The sequence below is a fragment of the Aspergillus japonicus genome (genome assembly GCF_003184785.1).
Source record: "Aspergillus japonicus CBS 114.51 unplaced genomic scaffold BO86scaffold_26, whole genome shotgun sequence".
In the NCBI taxonomy this organism is placed as follows: Eukaryota; Fungi; Ascomycota; class Eurotiomycetes; order Eurotiales; family Aspergillaceae; genus Aspergillus; species Aspergillus japonicus.
Window position 1 is genome coordinate 128,488 of NW_020291663.1, and position 20,832 is coordinate 149,319.

Genomic DNA, 20,832 nt, shown 5'->3' on the forward strand with positions numbered 1-20,832 from the left:
TCCTCCCCGCTCTCCTTCCTCTCCCGCCGGTCCTATTCCAGCAAGAAGAAGAAATCCTCCAAAATGCCCCCCAAGAAGGCTGTTGTGCAAGAGAAGGTCCTTCTGGGCCGCCCAGGAAATAACCTGAAGAGTGGTATCGTATGTGAGCATTGACCCCACCGACTAATTTTCCCTCTTTTCTTTTTTTTTTTTCCTGCCCGTTCTGCTGGCTGCTGCCCCTCTCCAGCCTTCCGAATTTTTTATCCGTTCCCCTTTCTTACCCTATTTAACCTCGCTTCCCCTGCATGAAAAAAATTTCTTCTCTTCTTCTTCCCCCCTCAACACCATAATTCCCACACAATCCTTGGTCGGAATTAAGGAACACAAGATGGTTTAACATCTTTCTAGGTTGGTCTCGCCAACGTCGGCAAGTCCACTCTCTTCCAGGCTATCACGAAGTCTACGCTGGGTAACCCCGCCAACTTCCCCTATGCCACCATCGACCCCGAGGAAGCTCGTGTCATTGTTCCCGATGACCGCTTCGACTGGCTGTGCGAGCACTACAAGCCCAAGTCCGTGGTGCCTGCCAACTTGACCGTGTATGATATCGCCGGTCTGACCCGCGGTGCCTCGACTGGTGCTGGTCTCGGTAACTCCTTCTTGTCCCACATCCGTGCCGTCGATGCCATCTTCCAGGTCGTGCGTTGCTTCGACGATGCTGAGATCATCCACGTTGAGGGTGACGTCGACCCCGTTCGTGACTTGAACATCATCAGCGAGGAGCTGCGTGTCAAGGATATCGAGTTCGTCGAGAAGGCGCTCGAGGCTCTCCAGAAGCAGACCAAGCGTGGTGGTCAGAGTCTCGAGATGAAGAAGCTGCGCGAGGAAGAGGGCACTGTTGCCAAGGTCCTCGAGTGGCTGCGTGAGGGCAAGGATGTCCGCAAGGGTGATTGGGGCCCTAAGGAGGTACGTTTATACTTCTCACCTTGCTTTTTATTTTCCCAGCCCATATACCCCACTATCATGATGAATAAGAGCATCGCTCGAATATAACCCAGCTCGTCGAGTGGCCTCATTTTATTTACAACGCAGAGGCCACCTTGAGATAAAATCCTATCTGATGTTTTACTTTCTATCGCTGTTCATACCGAATATCGTGTGATGGAAATAGAGTGCTAATCAGGGTCGCTCTATAGGTCGAGACTATCAACCCTCTCATGTTGTTGACGGCTAAGCCCGTTGTCTACCTGGTCAACCTGAGCGAGAAGGACTACATCCGCCAGAAGAACAAGTACCTGCCTAAGGTGTTCGACTGGATCAAGACCAACTCCACTGGTGACCCTCTGATCCCCATCTCCGTCTCCTTCGAGGAGCGCCTGACCCGGTTCGAGGATGAGGCTGCCGCCCTCGAGGAGTGCAAGAGCCTGAACACCAAGTCTGCCCTGCCCAAGGTGATCACCACCATGCGTCAGTCGTTGAACTTGGCCAGTTTCTTCACCACTGGTACCGACGAGGTCCGTCAATGGACCATCCGCAAGGGTATCAAGGCCCCTGCCGCGGCCGGTGTCATCCACACCGACTTCGAGAAGACCTTCATCCAGGCCATTGTGTACAACTACGCTGTCCTGCGTGAGTACGGCGACGAAGGCGCCGTCAAGGCCGCCGGTAAGATCATGACCAAGGGCAAGGATTACGTCGTCGAAGACGGTGACATCCTGCTGATCAAGGCCGGTGCTGCTCGCAGCTAGATGTAGTCGTCGGATGAAAATGACTTGTAGCAATTAAAAATGAAATTGTTATGAATTATCAATCTCTGAGACTTAAGTAGATTGGGTCTAAATTGTGTGTAGTAAGGGTACTTGCTGTCAATCTCTGCCATTAAGATTGCATCAAATGTTGTTTTTCATGGTTCCTGAAGCGCACCTGCGCCAGAAACTATTCACTGAGGTCCTACACGGTTCTGGACGCGGTTTTGTACTGGTTGCTGGTTGCGTCACTGGCTAGTAGTACTCGTAAGGGCTACTTACGGTGTGCTCCTATACAGTGCAGCTAATTGCCTTCTGCATTTTTGCCTTGTTACGGTTGTCGTGATGTCTTCGGTACAGCCAACGCTGTTTCTCGTCCTCTCCTTTTGTAAATGACCTCTGAATTGGCTCTTGGCATACTGATTCAATCGAAGGTCCAATCAACCAAGATGATGGGGTACGACGAGCTGGAAGGAAAACGTTGCTCATTCGTGGACCCAAGCACCATCAGACGTAACTTAACTTGCCCGGGTAGATGTAGATCAACGGGAACAATAGGAAGCTACCTGGAAGACGCTTCCAGCAGTAGTCATAGTTGAATGATGTCCATCGTGAGCTTATCGAGTTGGGACCAGAGGATGGGCAAGAGTATGAAGCACGTGACCCGTCGCCTTCCCCGCAACGGCCATCTGCAGATAATGCCATCCGCCGCGCTCCCAACAACCGGGTCCGATTCCGATATCCCCAGCATCAGACACCATGTTCAAGAAAGAGTGCGTTTTTGGCTGTTACCGGAGAGAGATAAATCTCGCATGATCCCATTCTCAACATCAACTTCCCGCATGCCGTCACGAGAGACCAAAGAAACCTGCCCCTCAAGGGCAATCAATTCTTACCCCGCCTACACTGCCTTTTCCCAAACTATCTACCCTACAATTTTGCTCAGTCCATTCCCTTAGACTGCTGATTGCCCTCCCCACAGCAACCTTTGAATCTCTCCCTTCAATGAAGAAAAACCCAAGCTAATCGATTTCCGACGGTGACAGAATCCCCCCGAGCAACCGCTCGAAAGTCAAATCCAGCGTGCAGCGCGCCCTGCGCCAACGCTTCCTGGAGACCTACCCGGGCTTCGAGCCGTACATCGAGGAGGTCCTACCCAAGAAAGCCCAGCTGGATGCCGTGAAGCTGTAGGTCGCCCCCAGTCCCCCAGCCATCACCCAGCTGCATAACCCCCTTAGGGGGCAGGGTGTATCCCCACCTCAATCCGATAGCTAATTTGGAAAAAACCACTGCATCTGCAAAAAAACAGCCCCGAAAGAGCGACCCTCTACAGCATCGACTCCACCCCGCTCTTCTTCCAACCGCTCGACGGCCCGCCCATCCCGCACCTGAAACTCCTGCACGCCTACCCGGACGCCCTGCCCACCGTGCAGATCGACCGCGGCGCCATCCGCTTCGTGCTCTCGGGCGCCGCGCTCATGGCCCCCGGGCTAACGTCCCCGGGCGGCCGGTTGCCCGACACGGAGCATGCGGTGGAGGCGGGCCAGGTCGTGGCGGTCAAGGCCGAGGGGAAGGAGACGGTTTGTCTGGTGGGCGTGTTGAAGGTCGGCACCGAGGAGATTAAGGCGAAAGGGAAGGGGGTCGTTTTGGATGAGGGCCATTATTTGGGCGATGGGCTTTGGAGGATGACTTTGGATTAGATCGCTTTCTTTTTATTGGACGGGGGAGGGGGAGATGGGGTGCGAGGGGCTAGGGAAGGTGCTTTAGATGATGGTGATGAGGGTCCGGATGGGTTCTTTTGTGTGTTGTAGGGCTGGGGGGGGGGCTGGCTTGGGTTCCTTTACGCTGAAGATGAGTGCACGCTTTATTCTTGATACCATTGCTTTGCAGCTTAATGGATGCATTGGATTTACCTTTTTTTTTTTTTTCGTTTCGGAGGTTTATGTTCATGGGATTGAGAGAAGGAAAAATTCGTATATACATATTTTTCTCGGACCCTCTACTTGAAGTCTACACCGGACGAGACACAGATCATTCCAGTTCGGGAGGCCGCGGGGACAGCGGCGACGTCGGCGACAGCGAGGACCACGACGGCGTCCGCATCGCCAGTCCCAGCCCCTTCACACTCGTGCTGGACCCGTTCATCCCCATCCCCGCCCCGGGCAGCTGGAGCCCGCCATCCCTCAGCCCCGCGCGGGTCACCGCCCGCTGTAGCATCTCCCCCGTTCCGTCGAGGGCGATCAGGAATCTCGCCAGCTCCGCGCACAGGTCCCAGTCGCTCTTCTTCGACGCCAGGTACATCAGCCGGACCACGTAGTCCTCGATCGGGGCGTCGTGGTCGTCCGCATCATCCTCGAAGGCTTGCAGCACCAGCAGATAGCCCACGGCGGTCTTGAGGGACCCGAGCTTGAGCGCCTGCTCGAAGAGGTCTTTCGGCGACGGGAGGTAGGTGAACAGGGTGCGCCAGGAGCGCAACTCCGTCTTGCGCGTGCATTGGACCACCACGTCCAGGTACACCTTGGTGGGTAACGATGCTTGTAAGAAGGAGATGACGATCGGCAGCAGGGGTTCGTGTTTCAGGGAGGGGTCGTCGACCTTGCTGTCTCGGCTCTGGTTGTCGACCTCATCGTCCAAGACGTGGTGGAGGAGGATCTCGAGAGCGTGCGGAAAGTAGGATAGGTGGGAGAAGTGCTGGCACAACGACAGCGCTGCAGGCATGTCGCGCTGTGTCAGACTGTGCTGAAGGAAGTACGGCAGGAAGAGGTGTGTCTATCGGAGTTAGTGCTGCACCGGCGTCGATCTTTGCGGTAGATACTCACCCGAATGGCGAACTTCAGCACGGAGAAGGTGACATCGCGTCGCTGGGTCATCTCGGCTTCCACACCCAGCACGATGCCCTTGTTCAGGAGAACAGACAGCGGATAAAAGTCCAGCGGGACCTCCAGCGGTCTGGCTACGTCTTCCCGCTGTAGAACATCCTGCACATCACCCCAGGCAAGGAGCTCTTTCCCACAAAATGTCCATAGCGAGTCCCTCAACGAAAAGTCACCGCGGTACATATTCAAGGCCATTTCAGCCGATGGACTAGCCGGAAGCGACTCGTCGACAGGCGCAAAGTTGAATGATAACTGATCTCGCATCAGGATATAGTATTCGACGTCGTGGGATACCACCCGCATGTCGTATTTCAAATCGCCAGTCTCCGAGAACGATGGCTGCAGCAGGACCAAATTGCCATCAACCAAAAGAAGCACAGATGCCACTTTGACATCTTGGGAAGGGTCGCCGTTCCCTGTTTGCTTTTTATTAGATCTGGCTGTCGCAGGGTGCTGACACACTTACGCATTTGGTCTTCGGGCAAAATCCAACTGATTGCCCGGACCCTAGTTGGCGCGCGCACAATCCCATGAAATGCAATCTGCCCAACGGGCACCAACGTTATTCGGGAGTGAGCTGAATTGATGATATAGTGATAAAGAATATTGTCGTACGTATAAACGAGCAGCGAGTCCTCGCCGGATGCTCCGACAAAGACTACCGGCGACGGTAGGTATTCGATATGTAAGATAGATTGATTATTGAGAGGCATTTCCCGCGAGTACAACCGCAACTTCGCAGTCGATCAGTATAGCCACGGTCAGACATCGATGGCACACTTACCTCGTAAGATCCATCATTGTCAATGGCGGCGATCAGAATGTGTCCGTACCAGCACATGCCCCCGCGTACCGCGAAGGAATTCTCAATTTTGGGATCCTCAAACACTTTCCAACGGCCGCTGTTGACACTGTAGTGTGCCAGCCCTCGTCTGCCCGCAATAGCAACATATCTTCCATCCTGTGAGACAACACTAGAGCGAATCGGCCACTGTGAGTGAAGGTAACTCGGAGGATATTGAGCATGATGCCACAGCGAGTCCTTCCCCGAGATGGTTATAAGATCTGGTAGATCATGACCACGGTAGAGGATAATCTCGGTTCCAGTTTGCAGCAGTCCTCTAGCCAGGTTCGCAGACGAATAACAGCCTGTCAAAGCGCTCCGTGCTGTCTCCAGAATCCACAAGCGACGGTCGTTCTGGCCTGTAAGTATGACTTCTGACCCTCCACCGATCCAACAACCATGAGAGGTTCCAGTCACCCAGTTTTCGCCGTTTGAATTAGCAAGAGATCGGTCCGCCGCAAAGCTACTCTCTCCCGACTTTCCAAAAACGCTCCATGTTGTCCAACCATGCTCATACCCGGCAAACAGGCAGTACCCGTCTGGCGAATAGCTCATAAATGTGACACTGCCCGTCGTGTTTGGCGAAGCCGGGAGCTGTAGTTTGTGCGATAGAGGAACATTGCCCAGGTAGTCCTTGGCTGTGTAAACTAGGATCTCTCCGTTGGCGCAGCTCACTGTGAGCAGAGAAAATCGTGCATTGACTACAACCTTGACAGCTCTCTCGCCATCATCCTTGGGATCATGGAAGCAATGGCCTTGGAACAACTTCTTGGAGTCATCCGAGTCTTCTGCGGCTCGCTGCACGGCATACGCCTGTCCCTCGTTGGTGACCCATATCAGCAGGTTGATAGCACGATCATACACCATGTCTGTGATTGATGTGCGCTTTGAAACCCCAAGAATCCGACTAAGGAGTTCTGACTTGGTTTGCGAGCCGTCCGCATCCGGGTTCCAACGAATGCATTGGATGGCCGCAGGTTTGACAGTGGCGACAACGAGCTCATTATCAAGTGCGAGAGCCCTGGCGATCCCCGACTCTATCTTAATAGCCATTCGAAATCGAATGTTGACATCTCGAACGCCAGTAGCCTCTTCCTCCGCGGCTAACCGAGCGAGCGTCTGGCGGCGGGTCGAAGTCGATGTAGATTGATCAAAGAATTGTTGATATACACGGGTATTAGGACTGACAGCGATGGTATAGGTAAGGAGATATCCATTCAGCGTCTGAGCAACAAGTATATTCGAGTCGGGATGGATCAAGAGGGCCACATTGGGACCATAGTTCTCTAGCGACGAGGCGGACCGAGCAACGGCAGCAACAACGGCGGTAGGCTATATCGGCCGTCAGCATGCGCGCTTTACCCAACAACATCAGTGATAGGGTCACTTACTCTTGTTTGCCAGAGAGCGATCGATGACTTGGTCATTGTCGCAAACATATAACCACTCCGAGAGACACAAAGGCCGGTAAGAGGCTCGTCAGCCCACGCCGTCTCCGCAATTGCTGGTTTGTCACGGACATTTTCAGTGTTCAGTGCCTCCTCCTGCGCCGTAGGGCTGTCGTAGTTCAGGGATTCGTCATCGTCAGATGTGAGAACCGGTATCCCAGGGCCATTGATCGCATAGACCCGGGGGACTCCATAGGGCCAGTACATGGCTCGGTGCAGGCGCGAGAGTCACGGAGTAGAGCAGCTTCACATCGAGTCATCTTCGGTTGACGCTAGAACATCAGATTGCCGGACTCGAGACAGAGATTCCCCCGTATCTGCCGACCATGTCCGTTCAAATAATTGTCCCGACTGCGCTGTAGATTTGATGGATTGGAGTACCGGAAGTTAATATGAGCTGGATGGCAGTCGAGAGCACGGGGGCTATCACGTGTAGGGAAGCTCCCGGAGCAAACAAACCAAACAAGACTAAGGGACCCCGCATCCTAAATTCCGCCTCCCCGCCGGCTCTTTTGGCCAGCAAGATAATCTCTCCCCCTTTCGCATTGATACCCAATTTGCTCACATCATGGTAGGTGGGCTCCTTTAGTGTTGAACCGGCATATACTTCCTCCCCAGACTAGTTTCTGACGTGTCTTATCATCTAGGCTCCCACCGAGTCCAAAAAGCGCTTGGCGCTTGCTATCATCGACTTCCTAGGTGCCAGCGTGAAGGATGGCACTCTCGGTGCTGATGACGCCGAATCCATTGAGATCGCCCAGTCCTGCATCGCGGATACATTCAAGGTTGACCCCTCCGACGAGACGGCTGTTAAGGATGCTCTTGGTGGACAGTCTCTGGCCAGCATCTACAGCGTTTATGAGAAGCTGCGGAACAAGCCCGCTGCCGGCGGTGCTACGACGGAGGCGAAGCCCCAGAGCGGCGCTCCCACCCCGGAATCCGACAAGCTGAAGTCGGAAGGAAACGCTGCCATGGCGCGCAAGGACTACAGCGGTGCGATCGACTTGTACACCCAGGCTCTGGCCATCGCCCCCTCGAACCCCATCTACCTCTCCAACCGGGCCGCTGCCTACTCCGCCGCCGGACAACACGAGAAGGCGGTCGAGGACGCGGAGCTTGCCACCGCCGTCGACCCCAAGTACTCCAAGGCCTGGAGCCGTCTGGGTCTGGCTCGTTTCGACCTGGCCGACTACCACGGTGCCCTCGAGGCCTACGAGAAGGGCATCGAGGCCGAGGGTAACGGCGGCAGCGAGGCCATGAAGCGGGGTCTGGAGACCACCAAGAGAAAGATCGAGGAGTCGAAGCGCGGTGCGGAGCCCCCCTCTGACGCCGTAGATGATGCCGCTGGCGCGTCTCGCGGTGCCGGCGGTATGCCCGATCTCTCTTCCCTGGCTAGCATGCTCGGAGGCGGCGGCGGCGGCGGCGGCGGCGGCGGTGGTGGCGGTATGCCCGATCTTAGCTCTATCATGAGCAACCCCATGTTCGCCAGCATGGCCCAGAACTTGATGAGCAACCCCGATGCGCTCAACAACCTCATGAGCAACCCCCAGCTCAGACAGATGGCTGAGAATTTTGGCCGCGGAGGTGGCATGCCCGACATGTCTTCTTTGATGAGTGACCCAAGCATTGCCGAGATGTAGGTCCTTTTCCGATTATTGCTTAAATTGGATAGACACTAATGCTGCGTTATTAGGGCCCGGAACATGATGGGCGGCGGTGCTGGACGGGGAGGCCAGTAATGACTAAAACCATTGTCTGATGCCCGTGCAACTGTTTTGTTTCCTTCACTTTCGAAAAGATATTTTCCTTTATCTTCACTAAGCTCTTTGGCTGCATCTAGCTTCCTTTTTTTTGTAACAAGCTTGAGGACCTTCCTGATCTCGAGAAGGAGAATAGAGACTGATGCGCGACACGCACACTTTTTGACTGAGAAGCGTAATATATTTTTTCACATTATATTCACAAAATCTTCGATGAGCCTCGATCTGTAGGTCCAGGTCGTCAGGGCATCAAGCCCCGAATTTTGCCTCGAGAGCTTTTGTAAGATCTTCATCCTGAAGAGGCGGTCCTTCAGCTGAAACCGGGGGGAGGATAAAAGAAACTGAGCTAAGTACTAATGCAGATGCCAAAAGAATCATCAGATGAGTGGAGGAGGATTTTGCCAAACACAACACAGGACGCCCCGAAACGCCGAAAGGAAGCAAATAAACCGGGCCTCTTGTGCCCGATTGAGGTCTTTCTGAGACGACAACCCCCGAATCCAGAGATAACAAGCTCGCCAGCATATTTCCTGAAACGAATTGGCCAACGGAAGGGGAAATTTGTGCGTGATTAATCAAGTTACTTTCACAGGTAGTTGCAGTTCATGAAGCGCCAGTTCCGCCTGGCCTCTATTTAAAAGGTCAATATTGTACAGTCGGATATGATATCAAAACATTCGAGAAGAGTAATAAGAAATTCATGGGCCGATGATCAGAACAACGGAGATATTGTTGAAGGAGCAGGGCTGTTTAAGTCAAGGAAGCCGTTTGAGGGTGATTTAAATGTAGTCACGAGCAGCCTTCTGCAGCTCGATCAATCTCCATCCACGGGTCTCCGGGTTGTTAACATCCTCAGGTATCCGAGTGAGACCGATAGCGTAGGTAACCAGCTGAACCTTGTCTTCCATACCGGCCGCGAGTTCACCAGACTTCGCGTTCTTGTAAACGTGGACCTCCTGTGTACGGCAGGTCACAACGAAGACGGGAATGTCACCAGGGTCCAACATGCGGGCATGGGAGACGTCAACTCCACGGATATCGAGGATACGACCATCGGATTTGAGACCGAGGTTAGTGTACTGCTGAGCAAGTGCAGCATAGACGTTGAATTGGGCTTCGGAAAGCCAGAGCTTGAGGGTTTCGACATCACCCTTGACGTAGGCGTCGAGGACCTCGGGCAGGATATATTCACGCATCTCCCTCAAGAATGACTCCATCTGGAAATTGGGGTCCATCTCGCGGAATTTCTTGACGACCTGAGCCGTCTCGTTCTCGGCAAAGAAACCGGCGACACGATCCGAAATGCTGCGCGCAGTGGTGATAAGAGGGTTTTCCGACTCGTCGTAGGTGTTTTTCAGAGTAAATAACTTCTGCATCATAGGGTTCGAGTCCTTAAAATCACGCCACGACTCCTTCCAAGCAGCGTCCTTGTGGAGTGTAACGTTGGTTCCCGCGCTGGAAAAACATAGGTGTCAGATGCAGCTGTTTAGTGGGTGACAGGAGAAATGACTCACTTGGGATCTTCCACCATCGGCTCGCTGCGACGACCAGACTTGGCTTCCATCTCTTCGCGCAATTTCCTCTGCTTCCGGCGCTCCTCCTTCTCAATCCAACCACCATAGCGAGAGCTGCTACCGTCATCGATGGCATTCTTTACGCCTCCAACGGCGGTCTTGTAAGCCTCAGTTTCGCGAACAGGTCTCGTGACCTTCTCGATGCCGGATCCAGTGGCGTTGACACCCTTTCTAATACCCTTCACCACGGGCGTGTTCCACGTCCAGGAAGCGCTCTTGCCAATAGCCTTGCCGGTATGCTTCAAAGCGGTGGAAGTCTTGGAAGTCGCGGCCCCAGAGGCAGCTTCGTAAGCGGCACGAGCCCGCTTGACGTTCTCGTTCTCGGTGAACTGGTGAGCAGAGGACGCGAGGGCCTTGGTTGACTCATTCCACTCCTTTGATGCCTTGAACTCAGTTTGGAGAGTCTCCCTGAAGACTTGCCAGGGAGTCTTGTCGCCGTGGGGAGGGGGAGGAGGGGCGTCCTTCTTCTCGCCCTCCTTCTGATCTTCACTCTTTCCCTCGCTCGATTCCTCTGACTGTTTCTCCTTTTCTTGCTGCTGCTTCTGCTGGTGCTGCTGTTGTTGCTGTCTGAGGGGGGTGGCAACATGGAAGGACCTGGTCAATGGCAGAGCGGCGTAAGGCGAGAGGAGGTGAGGGAGTGTTGTGCGATGTTGGTTTAGAGATGGAATGTTCCGGACTGCTGGCGATGTCGAAAAGGAGCAAGTCTGCACCAACGAGTGCTGGCTGTAAGCAGTCTTCAGGCTCGGGACATAGGTCCGTAAAGTGGCCGCCCGCGCGGTGGCCGACATTTTGGTGGCGGAGATCATGCTATACAGAAGGAAAACCACCAAGACTATAATTAACCCAAGGTCCCGAAGGATAGAGGTTTGTGAGAAGAGAAAGGCCCCGAATGGGTTTGGGGATTGAAAGGTTGGAAGGGTAGAAGTGACCTGGGGAAGAGGAAGAAGCGATGTCGGCAGTTGCTCTAAAGGGAAAGGAAAAAGTCGAGATGCGAAAACGCCAAGCATCGATAAAATTCGGCCCTCTTCCGCCGCCCTTTCGTTCCGGCCCAGTGTCGCGCCGCTCGGCAGTGTGTACAGCGCCTACAGCACATATCAAGTCAACGCTTGCTTTCAGTTCATTGCATCGGGTTGACAGTTATTCGTGTACCTTATCGCGTTCACCGAGAAGTCAGTCCGGAATTGTCCTTCAATCAGCAAAGCGCCTTTGCGCAGCAACAACATCCTCCGCGAGAAGTTACACCAAGATGAACACATCGTTTGTGAGTGCCCTGACGAGGGCGCTGCCGTCGATCGGCAGACCTCTTCAGCTTCGGTTTTCTCCTCTCAGTTCGATAAGGTCATTCTCATCAACTCCGGCGAAACCGGCGAACACCTCTGGAGAGGCCCGTGATTTGGAAAGGCAGATCCTGGGTGTAAAACCCAAGGTCGCTAACTCCGACAACCAACACTCTGCGCTCGATGAACTCTTCGGTTCTACAGGTCCCCGGTCTTCTGAGAAGACAACCTACAGCTTCCAGAAGTTGCAAGGTAGCCTGGAAGCCGAAATGGTCGGACAACCTTATGTCGACCGGTCTCCCCCCTACAATCTCCATGTTTATGCCCATAAGCACAACACGATCTTGACCTTAACTCGGCCCAATGGCAACCCGATGTTGTCTCTCAGCTGTGGCCATCTCGGTTTCCGCAAAGGTGGACGTGCTGGTTTCGACTCGGCATTCCAGTTGACCTCTCACTTCTTTGCCCAGATGCAGGAACGGGGCTACATGGTGGAAATCAAACGCATGACACTCATTTTCCGCGACTTCGGACTTGGCCGGGATGCTTTCATCAAAGTCTTGCTGGGTAACGAGGGGAAGCACATCCGAGGCACGATCTGTCGCGTATCGGATTCCACCCGCGTCAAATTTGGTGGAACGAGAAGCAGACATGTACGGAGACTGGGTTAGGAGAATCGCCGCTTTAGGAGTTCTGTCTGGAGCTATATGTTTTTATTCGAAGCAAAATATCAGGGTACGGATTAGCTGGCGGGGAAAGAGCAAGGGTACAATTCTGTGATACACCAGGTCTGTATGCCGGTGGAGTTCTTGGATTGAGAAGAGCGTCTCTTCTCAGCGCTTGCAACGAGATCCGCTGCAGGCTCACAGCACTGAAATTATCACCGTCTTGACAACTCGACCGGGAGACGATGAGGCCTTGCGCTACCCACGATGTTCTCTTTTCGCCTATTGCGCCTTATTCGCCAATGTATACTATCTATTGTCAGCCTATTACTGCGACTTGGGACATCTTTCTATATGAGTTACACCAATAAGAACCGTGTAAATACAGCCAATCCTATGTAGACTTATTTGTCGCACTGCTTTCTACTTTATACAAGCCACATAGTAGTCAGTATGTAGAGTGTACACTCTAGGTACTGCAACTTATCTGTAGGTAGTAAATGTGGACGATGCCCAAAAGGGGTCTAGCGCCGAGAGCTCCCCGGGCTGCCACCCTCCGTGCAAGCTGTTGTTGGCTGAATCTTTACCACATTCCTGCCTTGCAATCGTCATTCAGCTGTGTTTCCTTCTTCTGTGCATCTCTGACACCGTTTGAGCACTGTCTTCTCCCTTACAGTGTGTTATTCCCGGCATAATCGTTGTTGGCAAAGGCCCCGTTGTCACCTGCGGGCGCATGCGCCGGAGCTGCTCATCTGTGACGATCAAGCAGCGGAGATCCCCTCCCCCCCCTCTCTCTACGAGAACGGTCTAGAAGGCTTGATGAGTGCCAGAGACCTTGAGCCGGGCCGTCGTCCAAGACCGTTTGGATGCACCCTTTAAATCCTTTCCTCCGCGCCTTCTTCCGAAGCACTGTTCCGGGCCAGTGTATACCCATCGAGAATCATGTATGTTTCCGTTCCGGACAGCTTGGCCCGCATCTCACATGCTCAGCTCGTCGTTCTCACATTTCGTCGTATAGGTCCTCCTCGTGCCCGTGACAGAATCTCTCGTCGGGTCGCGCGACCGCGAGTCCTCCCTCTACTACTCGGATCTGGTTGTTTCGGAAGAATTCCTTGGGAGCCATACCTTGCGTATACCAGTCGCTACGGGGACTGGTGGGGGGAAGGATGACTCGAATATACGAGACAGCAGAGGCAAGGCCAAGCAAGTGACAACGGTAAATGGTCGCACTGTGATTATCAAGGAGAACTCTGTCTACAGCAATAAAGGTAGAAGGAGACCCCTTCCAGATTTAATGTCCTGTTTGCGCTAAACAATTGTCCGCCTCTCAAGGTTTCAAGTCCCTAAGCCAAGCTCAGTTGGTGTCTGATGCGTTATATTATCCCAACAACAATGACTCCCAGCCATGGCTTATCTATTATATCTCCCGCCCATTGATCGGCTCATTTGACCCCGGAAGGATCATTACTGCTGTGGTGCCAGGGGCACAACCAAAAATCAATGCCGTCGGTAATGGAATTAAATCCGGCGAGCCAGTCTCCTCGCCCCAGAAAAAGGAGATCAAAACATTCGGAGAATTGCTGGCAAACTTTCCGATGATCGCTAGACAGATGCAACCAGGCTTGGAACGGCTGTTCAAGGAATTTGGGAAAGAACTCGGAAAACCTCTACCTCCACCACCATCGCGATCCCCTGTAATGTTCGAAGAATTCGAACGCAAGCAGAACCGTGAACCATCCTTCGATGAGGCTGCTTCTATCCGCTCCACACGCAGCAGGGAAGGACTTCCATTCAATTCCGAGGAGTACTTCGAGGATGACGAAGACTTAATGCGTCGCAGCCTCGAAACAGCGGTCACTGCTGCCATTGACCTGTTTCGGTTGGTGGACAAACAACAGCTGTCTTTCCTCGGCGCCACCACCGATCTTACTGGCCCATTAGTCGAACGGCTCATTGAACGTTATGTGGCGGAGCAGGTGCATGAAAACCTACTCTTCCCTCGACTCTGCAAATTTCGACTGCCGGAGGATGCCGAACTAGATTCCCGAATCCGGTACATGGAAAACATTGACATCTCTCAAGTGGGTATTGCGGTGGAAGGAGGACGGGAGGGCAAGCGGGAGTTATTGCAAAGGCTCGGCAGAGCAGTTGAAGAATTCCGCAAAATGCTCGATGCCAAGTGCCCTCACGACATGCTAAATACCTTGCTTGAGACGGTTAAGATCCTGTCCTACCCTGGCAGCTATGACAGAACAGATTTGCACTCGTCAGAAAAGCAATTTGCGCCTGTGACCATCAACGCAGATATTCTCGTCTCGTTGTTGCTTGTCGTTGTAATACGATCTCAAATCAAGAATCTGCAGGCCCGCTTGATGTACATGCAACACTTCATCTATATTGATGATGTTGACAGTGGGGAAATGGGCTATGCACTGAGCACGCTTGAGGCTGTTCTTACCTATATGGTAACGGATTCCGCCGGCCTTCGAAGAGCGAGTGTCAGGAACAAACGCTTATGGAATGCTACCAAGCATGGGCGCGTTGTTGACATGAAAGCAATCCTGGAGCCCAATGGGGATCAAGAGTCAATAGATGACATCCCTTGTGAACCTGAGGAACGGGTGGTAGCCTTCAAGACAGGAGACGATGAGGACTCGAGCCCTAACTCCCATCTGCCTTTGCCAATACGTGATGGCGTGTCCAACACATTTGGAGATGATGGAACGATAGCTCCCGGTGCTGACTCTGAAGCCCCTCCGCTCTCCCACGTCTTCCCCTTCCAGACATGGGCGAACATATCGCCTCCAATCGAAGTGCGACGTCCCATCAAGAAAGTGTCAATGGACGTGCGTAGCCTGTCCGAGTCATCGGCCATATCGCTCATATCCCGGACAACTACCTTGGAGTCCATCACAAGCGCAATCGAAGGCGATAGCTCTATTGAGACCCTAACCAAGACGCAGGATCCTTCTGGCGATTCAATTCCAATGATGGCGGTCGAAAGTCGCCAACCGGAGGCTCTGAAATACCTACTTAGCCTGCAAGAGTATTACCCTTTGGAGGATATTCTCGAAGATTCGAACACGGAAGGCACAACACTGCTGAGTGCTGCAGTTCAGCTTGCTCACACCGACATTGTGGACATTCTGATGGATTACCTTTTTAGTGTAACTGATAAGCACACCATCGCATCGTACATGCAGAAGTCCGATATGCATGGACGTACGGTTGCTCATTACTTGTTCAGCACACCGTCAGTGATGCATAGGCTCGAGGGGCTCCTCCCATGGTGCCAACGGGACAAGCATGGACAAACACCACTCTTCGCACTGTGCCGTTCCTACGACCACCCCGATTATAAGTCAATGGTGATTGAAGCCCTGAACGCGGCCCAGAAAGCCCAAGGAGACGGCAAGCCCTTGCGTCTTGACGAACATATCGACTCGAAAGGCAACACGTTACTTCATATTGTTAGTGATCCCGAGATTACAGTCCGGATCTTACAAGGGTGTGACTGTGACCCCAATGCGACAAATGATAAAAGATTCACGCCACTCATGATGGCGAGTAAATACGGACGCATCGACCAAGTCCGAATCCTGTTTGCAGACGCTCGAGTGGATGTTCACCTCAAAGAAAGTCGCGGGTTGACCGCCGTCGAGTTGGCAAAGGACGATGAGGTGCGCAATCGCATTGATGATCTCATACTTTTGTCTACGCCTCCTTCCGTGTACGATGAGCAGTCGGGCCGAGTGACGACCGTCGTTCGCTCCTACTTCGTTGAAGATGCAACTGTTCGATTCGTTCTGAAATCCGGTGCGCCTAATCCGACTGCAAACTCCCAGGATTCTCGACCTGCGTCAGGCACAACGTACACGGTTACGACATGTCGCCGCACCTTCTCAGATTTTGAGAATCTCGCCCGATGCCTTTCGACCGAGCATCCAGCTTCATACATGCCATCATTGTCAGACTTCCGCAGCCCATTCCAGATTCATTCGAAGCCGTCTCGTTCCGTGCTTCACGATATGCAAGAAAAGCTGGACAAGTTTCTGAAGGCCCTACTGTCCCATCCGACCTTCGCGACCCACGAAATGCTCTGGGAGTTCTTTCTTGTTCCGGAGCTGCAGCCGGACATGATGGCCGACAGATCACAACGGAAGGCCCAAGTTCTTGCGGAGTCAATCATGGACGATTATGCACCAGTCACCCCGGAAAGTATGAGAGAAACCGAGCAATTTATCTCGCATGCCCAAGACATGGTTCGTGCCATTCACGTGAACACTCGCAGTCTGATTCGTCGTGGCCACGCTCTGCAAAATGCTGCGTCTGATATGGCAGATGCTTTAGCTCTCTGCTCCACCTCCATCTCTAGTCTTAAAGAACCGGTGCAGGCACTCCCTCGGTCTCATGTCGAGGCGTTTATCCGCTACGCTTTATGTCTCTCAACCTCATCCTCCGACTCATCTCCGCTACTCCAATTTGTCGCCGCTTTTACCTCCATTGACAACACCACCACTGCTGTTCTTGCCTCCCTCTCCCGCCCTATTGGGCTCATTTCCAATCTAGCTTCCACGAACCGAAATCTCTCCCGATCTCGCTCGTCCCTGCTGTCGTCATCTCTCCCACGGAAATTCAACCTCAACTTCCCCGGGTTAGAAGAGTCGCGACAAAAGTCCGTTCGTGAATTAGAAGGCAAGATCCAGGAATCCGAAGCGCAAGTGGCGCGCCTCTCCCGCGAGATCACGTGGAACAAGGATGTCGTTGTCGGGGAACTCGCGGGCTGGACTTCATGGCGAGAGAAGATAGGACGGGACGCGATTCGTTCCTTTGTCAAGGCCACTTTGGTCCGTGAGAAGGAACGTGGGAAGAGGCTCGAGCGGTGTTTGAGAAGTGTGCATGAGATGCAATAATGCGATGCGGCTTTCGTTGCCCGCCTGTCATATTACGCATTGCGGGGAAGTGGTGATGGGCAGTGGGGCCATGCCAACAACCAAGTAACTATAGATTATCCTTAACAAATCCATGTAGAAGCTACGGTAAAGTCCAGTAATAAGTGAATCGATTGATGATCTATGAAGTCTTCCTACATAGTACTAGTACTTCCTGCGCCATGACCAAACCAGACACGAACCACCATGATAAGGGGTTGTGGATAAGCACGTGAAGCACCAAGGAGTGGCATAGTAGCATGCAGATGCATGTTATACTGTGTCCAACCCCGGACTGTAGTGTGACGCCACTTCCATCCGTCATTTCAGCGATGATGTCATCTCAAACAAGTCAACTCACGGGTTCTATACTCCCGAAACTAGATATATTTAAACATCTTACTTTTGGTCTTTTTGGTCGCAGCCTAATTCCTCTCTTCTCCCTTTCTACTCCTTCAAACCACTTAAGAGTTCTAAACTCGGGATATCAACCCCTCACTACTACATAACGAACCTTCCGCTCTTCCGCTTGACTAGACATATTCTCATAGCCACCGAACTGATTCCGCCTCCCACCATGCCCCTCGTCATCCCCGGCATCAACAACACCAGCGGCGGCTCGAGCCAGGATGACTGGTCGCACAAGCTAATGGGCAAGACTGTCACCGAGGGATCGAGCGATGTGAACGTGAGCCACACGCAACCCAACCTGAATCAGGGGGAAAGGGAAATCGGTAACGCTAACCGTCTGACTCATGTAGTCATTCGCCAAGAAAGACCTGCCGGAGACCCATCGGATCGTCAAGCCTGGGGACATGACGACGATGGATCATAATCCTGATCGGTAGGTGGATTCTCTCTCTCGTTCTTGGGGGTTTTGGGCAGTGTGTTGAAGAAGGCGTGGCTGACACGGGGCCGGGATACAGGTTGAATATCCATGTGGATGAGAGCGGGACGGTGCATAATGTCAACTATGGTTAAAGTGCTGGGGAATTTACAACGGGGATGTGGTGTGTGTGTGTGTGTGTGTGTGTGGATGATGGTTATGATTTGTGTTTGCTTGTTGGGGCTACTATGGGATGATGGTTATGATGGGATGGATTTTATGTACTGCGTTGGTTATCATGCTATGTGATTGAAGAATGTGATATTGTCATTGGTATGGGGATGGCCGTTTCGTTTCTATCTAATTTCGTAGGTGGACTTGGGGTTTGTGTGAGGGAGGTGTTTGTTTCGGATGCGAGTTCGTTGACCTTTTACTCGGCCTTCCAGCGCAGGAGAGTGAACGAGTGCTTGGGGAAGACGTAGGAGCCCGTGGCCTCCCAGGTGCTCTCGGCGACGCCGACCTCCTGCTTGCCGTTCATGTTGCTGACGGCGAGGTTGTCGCCGGTGACGGTGAAGACGGCGACCTGGCCGGTGGGGCCGTCGATGCGGGTCTCGAGGTCCTTGTCCTCGCTGATGTTGACGACGGCGACGTTGACGTAGCCGTCCTCGCCGAGGGCGGCGCTCACGTCCAGCCAGGGGGTGTCCTTGACGCTGCGCACCCACTTGGGCGAGGTCTCGCCCTCGTAGGTCGCGCTGGCCAGGTGCGTGCTGATGGTCCAGCCGCGCATGTACTTGGAGAAGAGGTACAGCGGCCACCAGGTGGTCTGCTTGGTGATGCCGTCCGGCGAGGTCATCAGCGGCGAGATGACGTTGACGCTCTGCGCGATGCACGCCATGCCGACGTCCTTGCTCTTGCGCACGAACACGTTCAGCCACACGGCCACCGCCAGCGCGTCCGACAGCGTGTACGACTCCTCGGCGCCCTTGCTGCCCTCCGCGCGGATCGGGTCCCAGACGTTCCACTCGTCGAAGCAGATGGTCGGCCGCGGCTGGGACGGGGGCACGTTGTTCTCGATCATGGCGAGGTCGATCAGGGAGGAGGTGATCTCGATGGCCCGCTCGCCGGCCAGCGGAGCGGTGACATTGGGAAGGTGAGAGTCCGAGGTCGTGTACAGGTGGATACTGTGCATATCGATCAAGGGCACGGCACTGGTGGAGAGCTCGGAGTGAGCAGGGAGAAGGCAGTGCTTCAAGGTGTAGTGGTCCCACGAGGCAAACCCGGTTTGGCCACAGAGGATGAGGACAAGGCTGGGGTCGAGGAGCTTGAGAGCTTCAGGTTTCGTTCCCTGTCAGTATCTTTGAATCATCTTGCGGTTATGTTTGAGATGCAAGGAGCTGGCTACCTTTGGCCCATTGGTAGGCTTTGTGGGCATATGCTTCCTGAGTCATTTGCTCAACTTGCCATGGTCCCCATACTTCATTGCCAAGGGCCCAGTATTTAACCTGGATCAATTAGAATCATATAGAGATTCGTAGACATGAAAGTATTTTACTTACGTTGTATGGCTCCTCGCGACCATTCTTCCGGCGGAGGTTGGCATAGTAAGTGTCCCGGGTGCCGTTGCAGTATTCAACCCAAGCAAGTGCTGCGTGAATGTGTTAGACAGGAGCCCTAAACAGAAGACTAATGGTTATGAGGGTAAATATACCTTCATCAAGAGTACCTATAGTGCGATTAGTAAGGCTTTCCGACAGTGAGAGGAGCTGGTCACTTACCAGTTCCAAAGTTCAGACAGAGGTAGGGCTCGGTTCCGAGTACTTCACACCACTTCATGAACTCGTCCGTTCCAAATTGGTTGGTCTCTGTTCCCAGCCAGGCCAATTCAGGTCTAAGCAGGGCGAGCTCATTGTCAGTACGAAAGGGACGTGGCAGTCGAAGCAATCCAAAGTAGAGACAATAATCAAAGTCAAATGATCGAAAGGTAATTGAAAGACAGTAGGCACGATAGGAAGGCAAACAAGTGCAGCAGTCAAGGATGTGCCAACATACCTGGACGGCCGGTTCTCTCTGGGGCCAACACCGTCGATCCAGTGGTAGGTTGCCATAAAGTTGCCACCGGGATAGCGGACGACAGGGATGTTTAGGTCCTTCAGGGCCTCGATCACATCCGTTCTGAAACCATTCTCGTCCGACAGCTTGTTTCCCGGGTCGTAGATGCCCCCGTAGATGCATCGACCCATATGCCTTGTCGGAGGTGTTAGCCGCGAAATTTCGCTAGGGCTACAACCAATCCGGGAGCTTACTCTGTGAAGCCCGCATAGATGTTGGGGTTGATCTTGGAAATGCGCCTTGTTGGATGGATGGAAATACTAGGCGCATCCTGGTCGTTGAGCTTCGTGAAGGTGGTCATGGCGGCAAAGGAAAAATGGCAGGAAAGAGAAGGTTGAGAATCGCGAGATCCGATTGGTACGAGAACAAGAGAAATTGTACAAAAGGGAATATAAGCAGGACTCTTTCCTTTCTCCGAAGCACACTCAATGTATTGTTGTTGACCATGGCAGAGAGAGCCCGGCAACTAATATTAATGTGCTGAAGCCATGAGGAGCGGGCACGATGAATCGGGCAAATCCCCTGCGGGGTCGATCCGGAGTTGTACCGAACGCAGAAGAGGGCAGGCCAGCAAGGATGCATGATGGTACCGTCAGATTGCTGTACTGGGGGATGCAAGCGAGAGGTTTCGACGCCGTTGGCTTGGAGGATGAAGCCGAGGCAACGCCACGGCTAATTTCCGTCAATCAGCATGCGTCTCTCGAGTGGAAGTTGATGTACTGACATCCCGCTTCTACAAGCGTTGCTTGGCTACACCAGACCACACATGGCGATAGGTCATGCATGGCATGTTAATTC

At 53.2% G+C, this 20,832-nt stretch overlaps 8 protein-coding genes across 8 annotated transcripts; 5 read left to right on the forward strand and 3 right to left on the reverse strand.

Annotated features, from left to right (window-relative positions):
- The first annotated feature begins 36 nt into the window (after positions 1 to 36).
- Positions 37 to 3,450, forward strand: BO86DRAFT_339366 (GTP-binding protein YchF). Its single transcript, XM_025669015.1, has 6 exons — positions 37 to 138; positions 388 to 945; positions 1,176 to 1,710; positions 2,192 to 2,237; positions 2,771 to 2,911; positions 3,034 to 3,450. The coding sequence occupies exons 1-6, from the start codon at positions 64 to 66 to the stop codon at positions 3,422 to 3,424; spliced, it is 1,746 nt and encodes a 581-aa protein (XP_025527366.1). The 5' UTR covers positions 37 to 63; the 3' UTR covers positions 3,425 to 3,450.
- Positions 3,451 to 3,687: 237 nt separating this feature from the next.
- BO86DRAFT_339373 (RIC1 family protein) lies at positions 3,688 to 7,259 on the reverse strand. The gene is made up of 5 exons (XM_025669016.1): positions 6,836 to 7,259; positions 5,385 to 6,776; positions 5,067 to 5,334; positions 4,544 to 5,016; positions 3,688 to 4,493 (listed from the first exon to the last, which is right to left on the reverse strand). Exons 1-5 carry the CDS (start codon positions 7,097 to 7,099, stop codon positions 3,756 to 3,758), a joined length of 3,135 nt encoding a protein of 1,044 aa, XP_025527367.1. The 5' UTR covers positions 7,100 to 7,259; the 3' UTR covers positions 3,688 to 3,755.
- Positions 7,260 to 7,665: 406 nt separating this feature from the next.
- BO86DRAFT_98047 (putative Hsc70 cochaperone (SGT)) lies at positions 7,666 to 8,573 on the forward strand. The gene has a single exon (XM_025677845.1). It carries the CDS (start codon positions 7,864 to 7,866, stop codon positions 8,530 to 8,532), a length of 669 nt encoding a protein of 222 aa, XP_025527368.1. The 5' UTR covers positions 7,666 to 7,863; the 3' UTR covers positions 8,533 to 8,573.
- Positions 8,574 to 9,431: 858 nt separating this feature from the next.
- On the reverse strand, positions 9,432 to 11,032 carry tim44 (protein translocase subunit TIM44; the record flags this gene model as incomplete). Its single annotated transcript, XM_025668024.1, has 2 exons — positions 9,432 to 10,107; positions 10,167 to 11,032. The coding sequence occupies 2 exons, from the start codon at positions 11,030 to 11,032 to the stop codon at positions 9,432 to 9,434; spliced, it is 1,542 nt and encodes a 513-aa protein (XP_025527369.1).
- A 249-nt stretch (positions 11,033 to 11,281) lies between these two features.
- BO86DRAFT_389469 (mitochondrial 37S ribosomal protein uS11m) lies at positions 11,282 to 12,555 on the forward strand. The gene has a single exon (XM_025672139.1). It carries the CDS (start codon positions 11,473 to 11,475, stop codon positions 12,172 to 12,174), a length of 702 nt encoding a protein of 233 aa, XP_025527370.1. The 5' UTR covers positions 11,282 to 11,472; the 3' UTR covers positions 12,175 to 12,555.
- A 219-nt stretch (positions 12,556 to 12,774) lies between these two features.
- On the forward strand, positions 12,775 to 17,218 carry BO86DRAFT_362801 (putative VPS9 domain protein). Its single transcript, XM_025669937.1, has 3 exons — positions 12,775 to 13,112; positions 13,187 to 13,436; positions 13,501 to 17,218. The coding sequence occupies exons 1-3, from the start codon at positions 13,035 to 13,037 to the stop codon at positions 17,079 to 17,081; spliced, it is 3,909 nt and encodes a 1,302-aa protein (XP_025527371.1). The 5' UTR covers positions 12,775 to 13,034; the 3' UTR covers positions 17,082 to 17,218.
- Positions 17,219 to 17,547: 329 nt separating this feature from the next.
- On the forward strand, positions 17,548 to 18,220 carry BO86DRAFT_389471 (uncharacterized protein). The gene is made up of 3 exons (XM_025672140.1): positions 17,548 to 17,787; positions 17,861 to 17,943; positions 18,026 to 18,220. The coding sequence occupies exons 1-3, from the start codon at positions 17,677 to 17,679 to the stop codon at positions 18,078 to 18,080; spliced, it is 249 nt and encodes an 82-aa protein (XP_025527372.1). The 5' UTR covers positions 17,548 to 17,676; the 3' UTR covers positions 18,081 to 18,220.
- A 16-nt stretch (positions 18,221 to 18,236) lies between these two features.
- On the reverse strand, positions 18,237 to 20,571 carry BO86DRAFT_339386 (alpha-N-arabinofuranosidase). Its single transcript, XM_025669017.1, has 7 exons — positions 20,229 to 20,571; positions 19,975 to 20,169; positions 19,701 to 19,813; positions 19,634 to 19,648; positions 19,482 to 19,570; positions 19,328 to 19,427; positions 18,237 to 19,254 (listed from the first exon to the last, which is right to left on the reverse strand). The coding sequence occupies exons 1-7, from the start codon at positions 20,333 to 20,335 to the stop codon at positions 18,356 to 18,358; spliced, it is 1,518 nt and encodes a 505-aa protein (XP_025527373.1). The 5' UTR covers positions 20,336 to 20,571; the 3' UTR covers positions 18,237 to 18,355.
- Between the last annotated feature and the right edge of the window lie 261 nt (positions 20,572 to 20,832).

Coding starts and splice junctions, on each gene's coding strand:
- BO86DRAFT_339366 (XM_025669015.1), top strand. CDS start 64: ATGCCCCCCAAGAAGGCTGTTGTGCAAGAGAAGGTCCTTCTGGGCCGC. Junction 2,238..2,770: donor GGACCCAAGCACCATCAGAC/GTAACTTAACTT, acceptor CGACGGTGACAG/AATCCCCCCGAGCAACCGCT. Junction 2,912..3,033: donor CAGCTGGATGCCGTGAAGCT/GTAGGTCGCCCC, acceptor GCAAAAAAACAG/CCCCGAAAGAGCGACCCTCT.
- BO86DRAFT_339373 (XM_025669016.1), bottom strand. CDS start 7,099: ATGTACTGGCCCTATGGAGTCCCCCGGGTCTATGCGATCAATGGCCCT. Junction 6,777..6,835: donor TCGCTCTCTGGCAAACAAGA/GTAAGTGACCCT, acceptor CGGCCGATATAG/CCTACCGCCGTTGTTGCTGC. Junction 5,017..5,066: donor TTTGCCCGAAGACCAAATGC/GTAAGTGTGTCA, acceptor AAAAGCAAACAG/GGAACGGCGACCCTTCCCAA.
- BO86DRAFT_98047 (XM_025677845.1), top strand. CDS start 7,864: ATGGCGCGCAAGGACTACAGCGGTGCGATCGACTTGTACACCCAGGCT.
- BO86DRAFT_389469 (XM_025672139.1), top strand. CDS start 11,473: ATGAACACATCGTTTGTGAGTGCCCTGACGAGGGCGCTGCCGTCGATC.
- BO86DRAFT_362801 (XM_025669937.1), top strand. CDS start 13,035: ATGCACCCTTTAAATCCTTTCCTCCGCGCCTTCTTCCGAAGCACTGTT. Junction 13,113..13,186: donor GTATACCCATCGAGAATCAT/GTATGTTTCCGT, acceptor TTCGTCGTATAG/GTCCTCCTCGTGCCCGTGAC. Junction 13,437..13,500: donor CTCTGTCTACAGCAATAAAG/GTAGAAGGAGAC, acceptor CCGCCTCTCAAG/GTTTCAAGTCCCTAAGCCAA.
- BO86DRAFT_389471 (XM_025672140.1), top strand. CDS start 17,677: ATGCCCCTCGTCATCCCCGGCATCAACAACACCAGCGGCGGCTCGAGC. Junction 17,788..17,860: donor AGGGATCGAGCGATGTGAAC/GTGAGCCACACG, acceptor TGACTCATGTAG/TCATTCGCCAAGAAAGACCT. Junction 17,944..18,025: donor ATGGATCATAATCCTGATCG/GTAGGTGGATTC, acceptor GCCGGGATACAG/GTTGAATATCCATGTGGATG.
- BO86DRAFT_339386 (XM_025669017.1), bottom strand. CDS start 20,335: ATGACCACCTTCACGAAGCTCAACGACCAGGATGCGCCTAGTATTTCC. Junction 19,814..19,974: donor AGAGAGAACCGGCCGTCCAG/GTATGTTGGCAC, acceptor CGCCCTGCTTAG/ACCTGAATTGGCCTGGCTGG. Junction 19,255..19,327: donor AGCCTACCAATGGGCCAAAG/GTAGCCAGCTCC, acceptor CGAAACCTGAAG/CTCTCAAGCTCCTCGACCCC.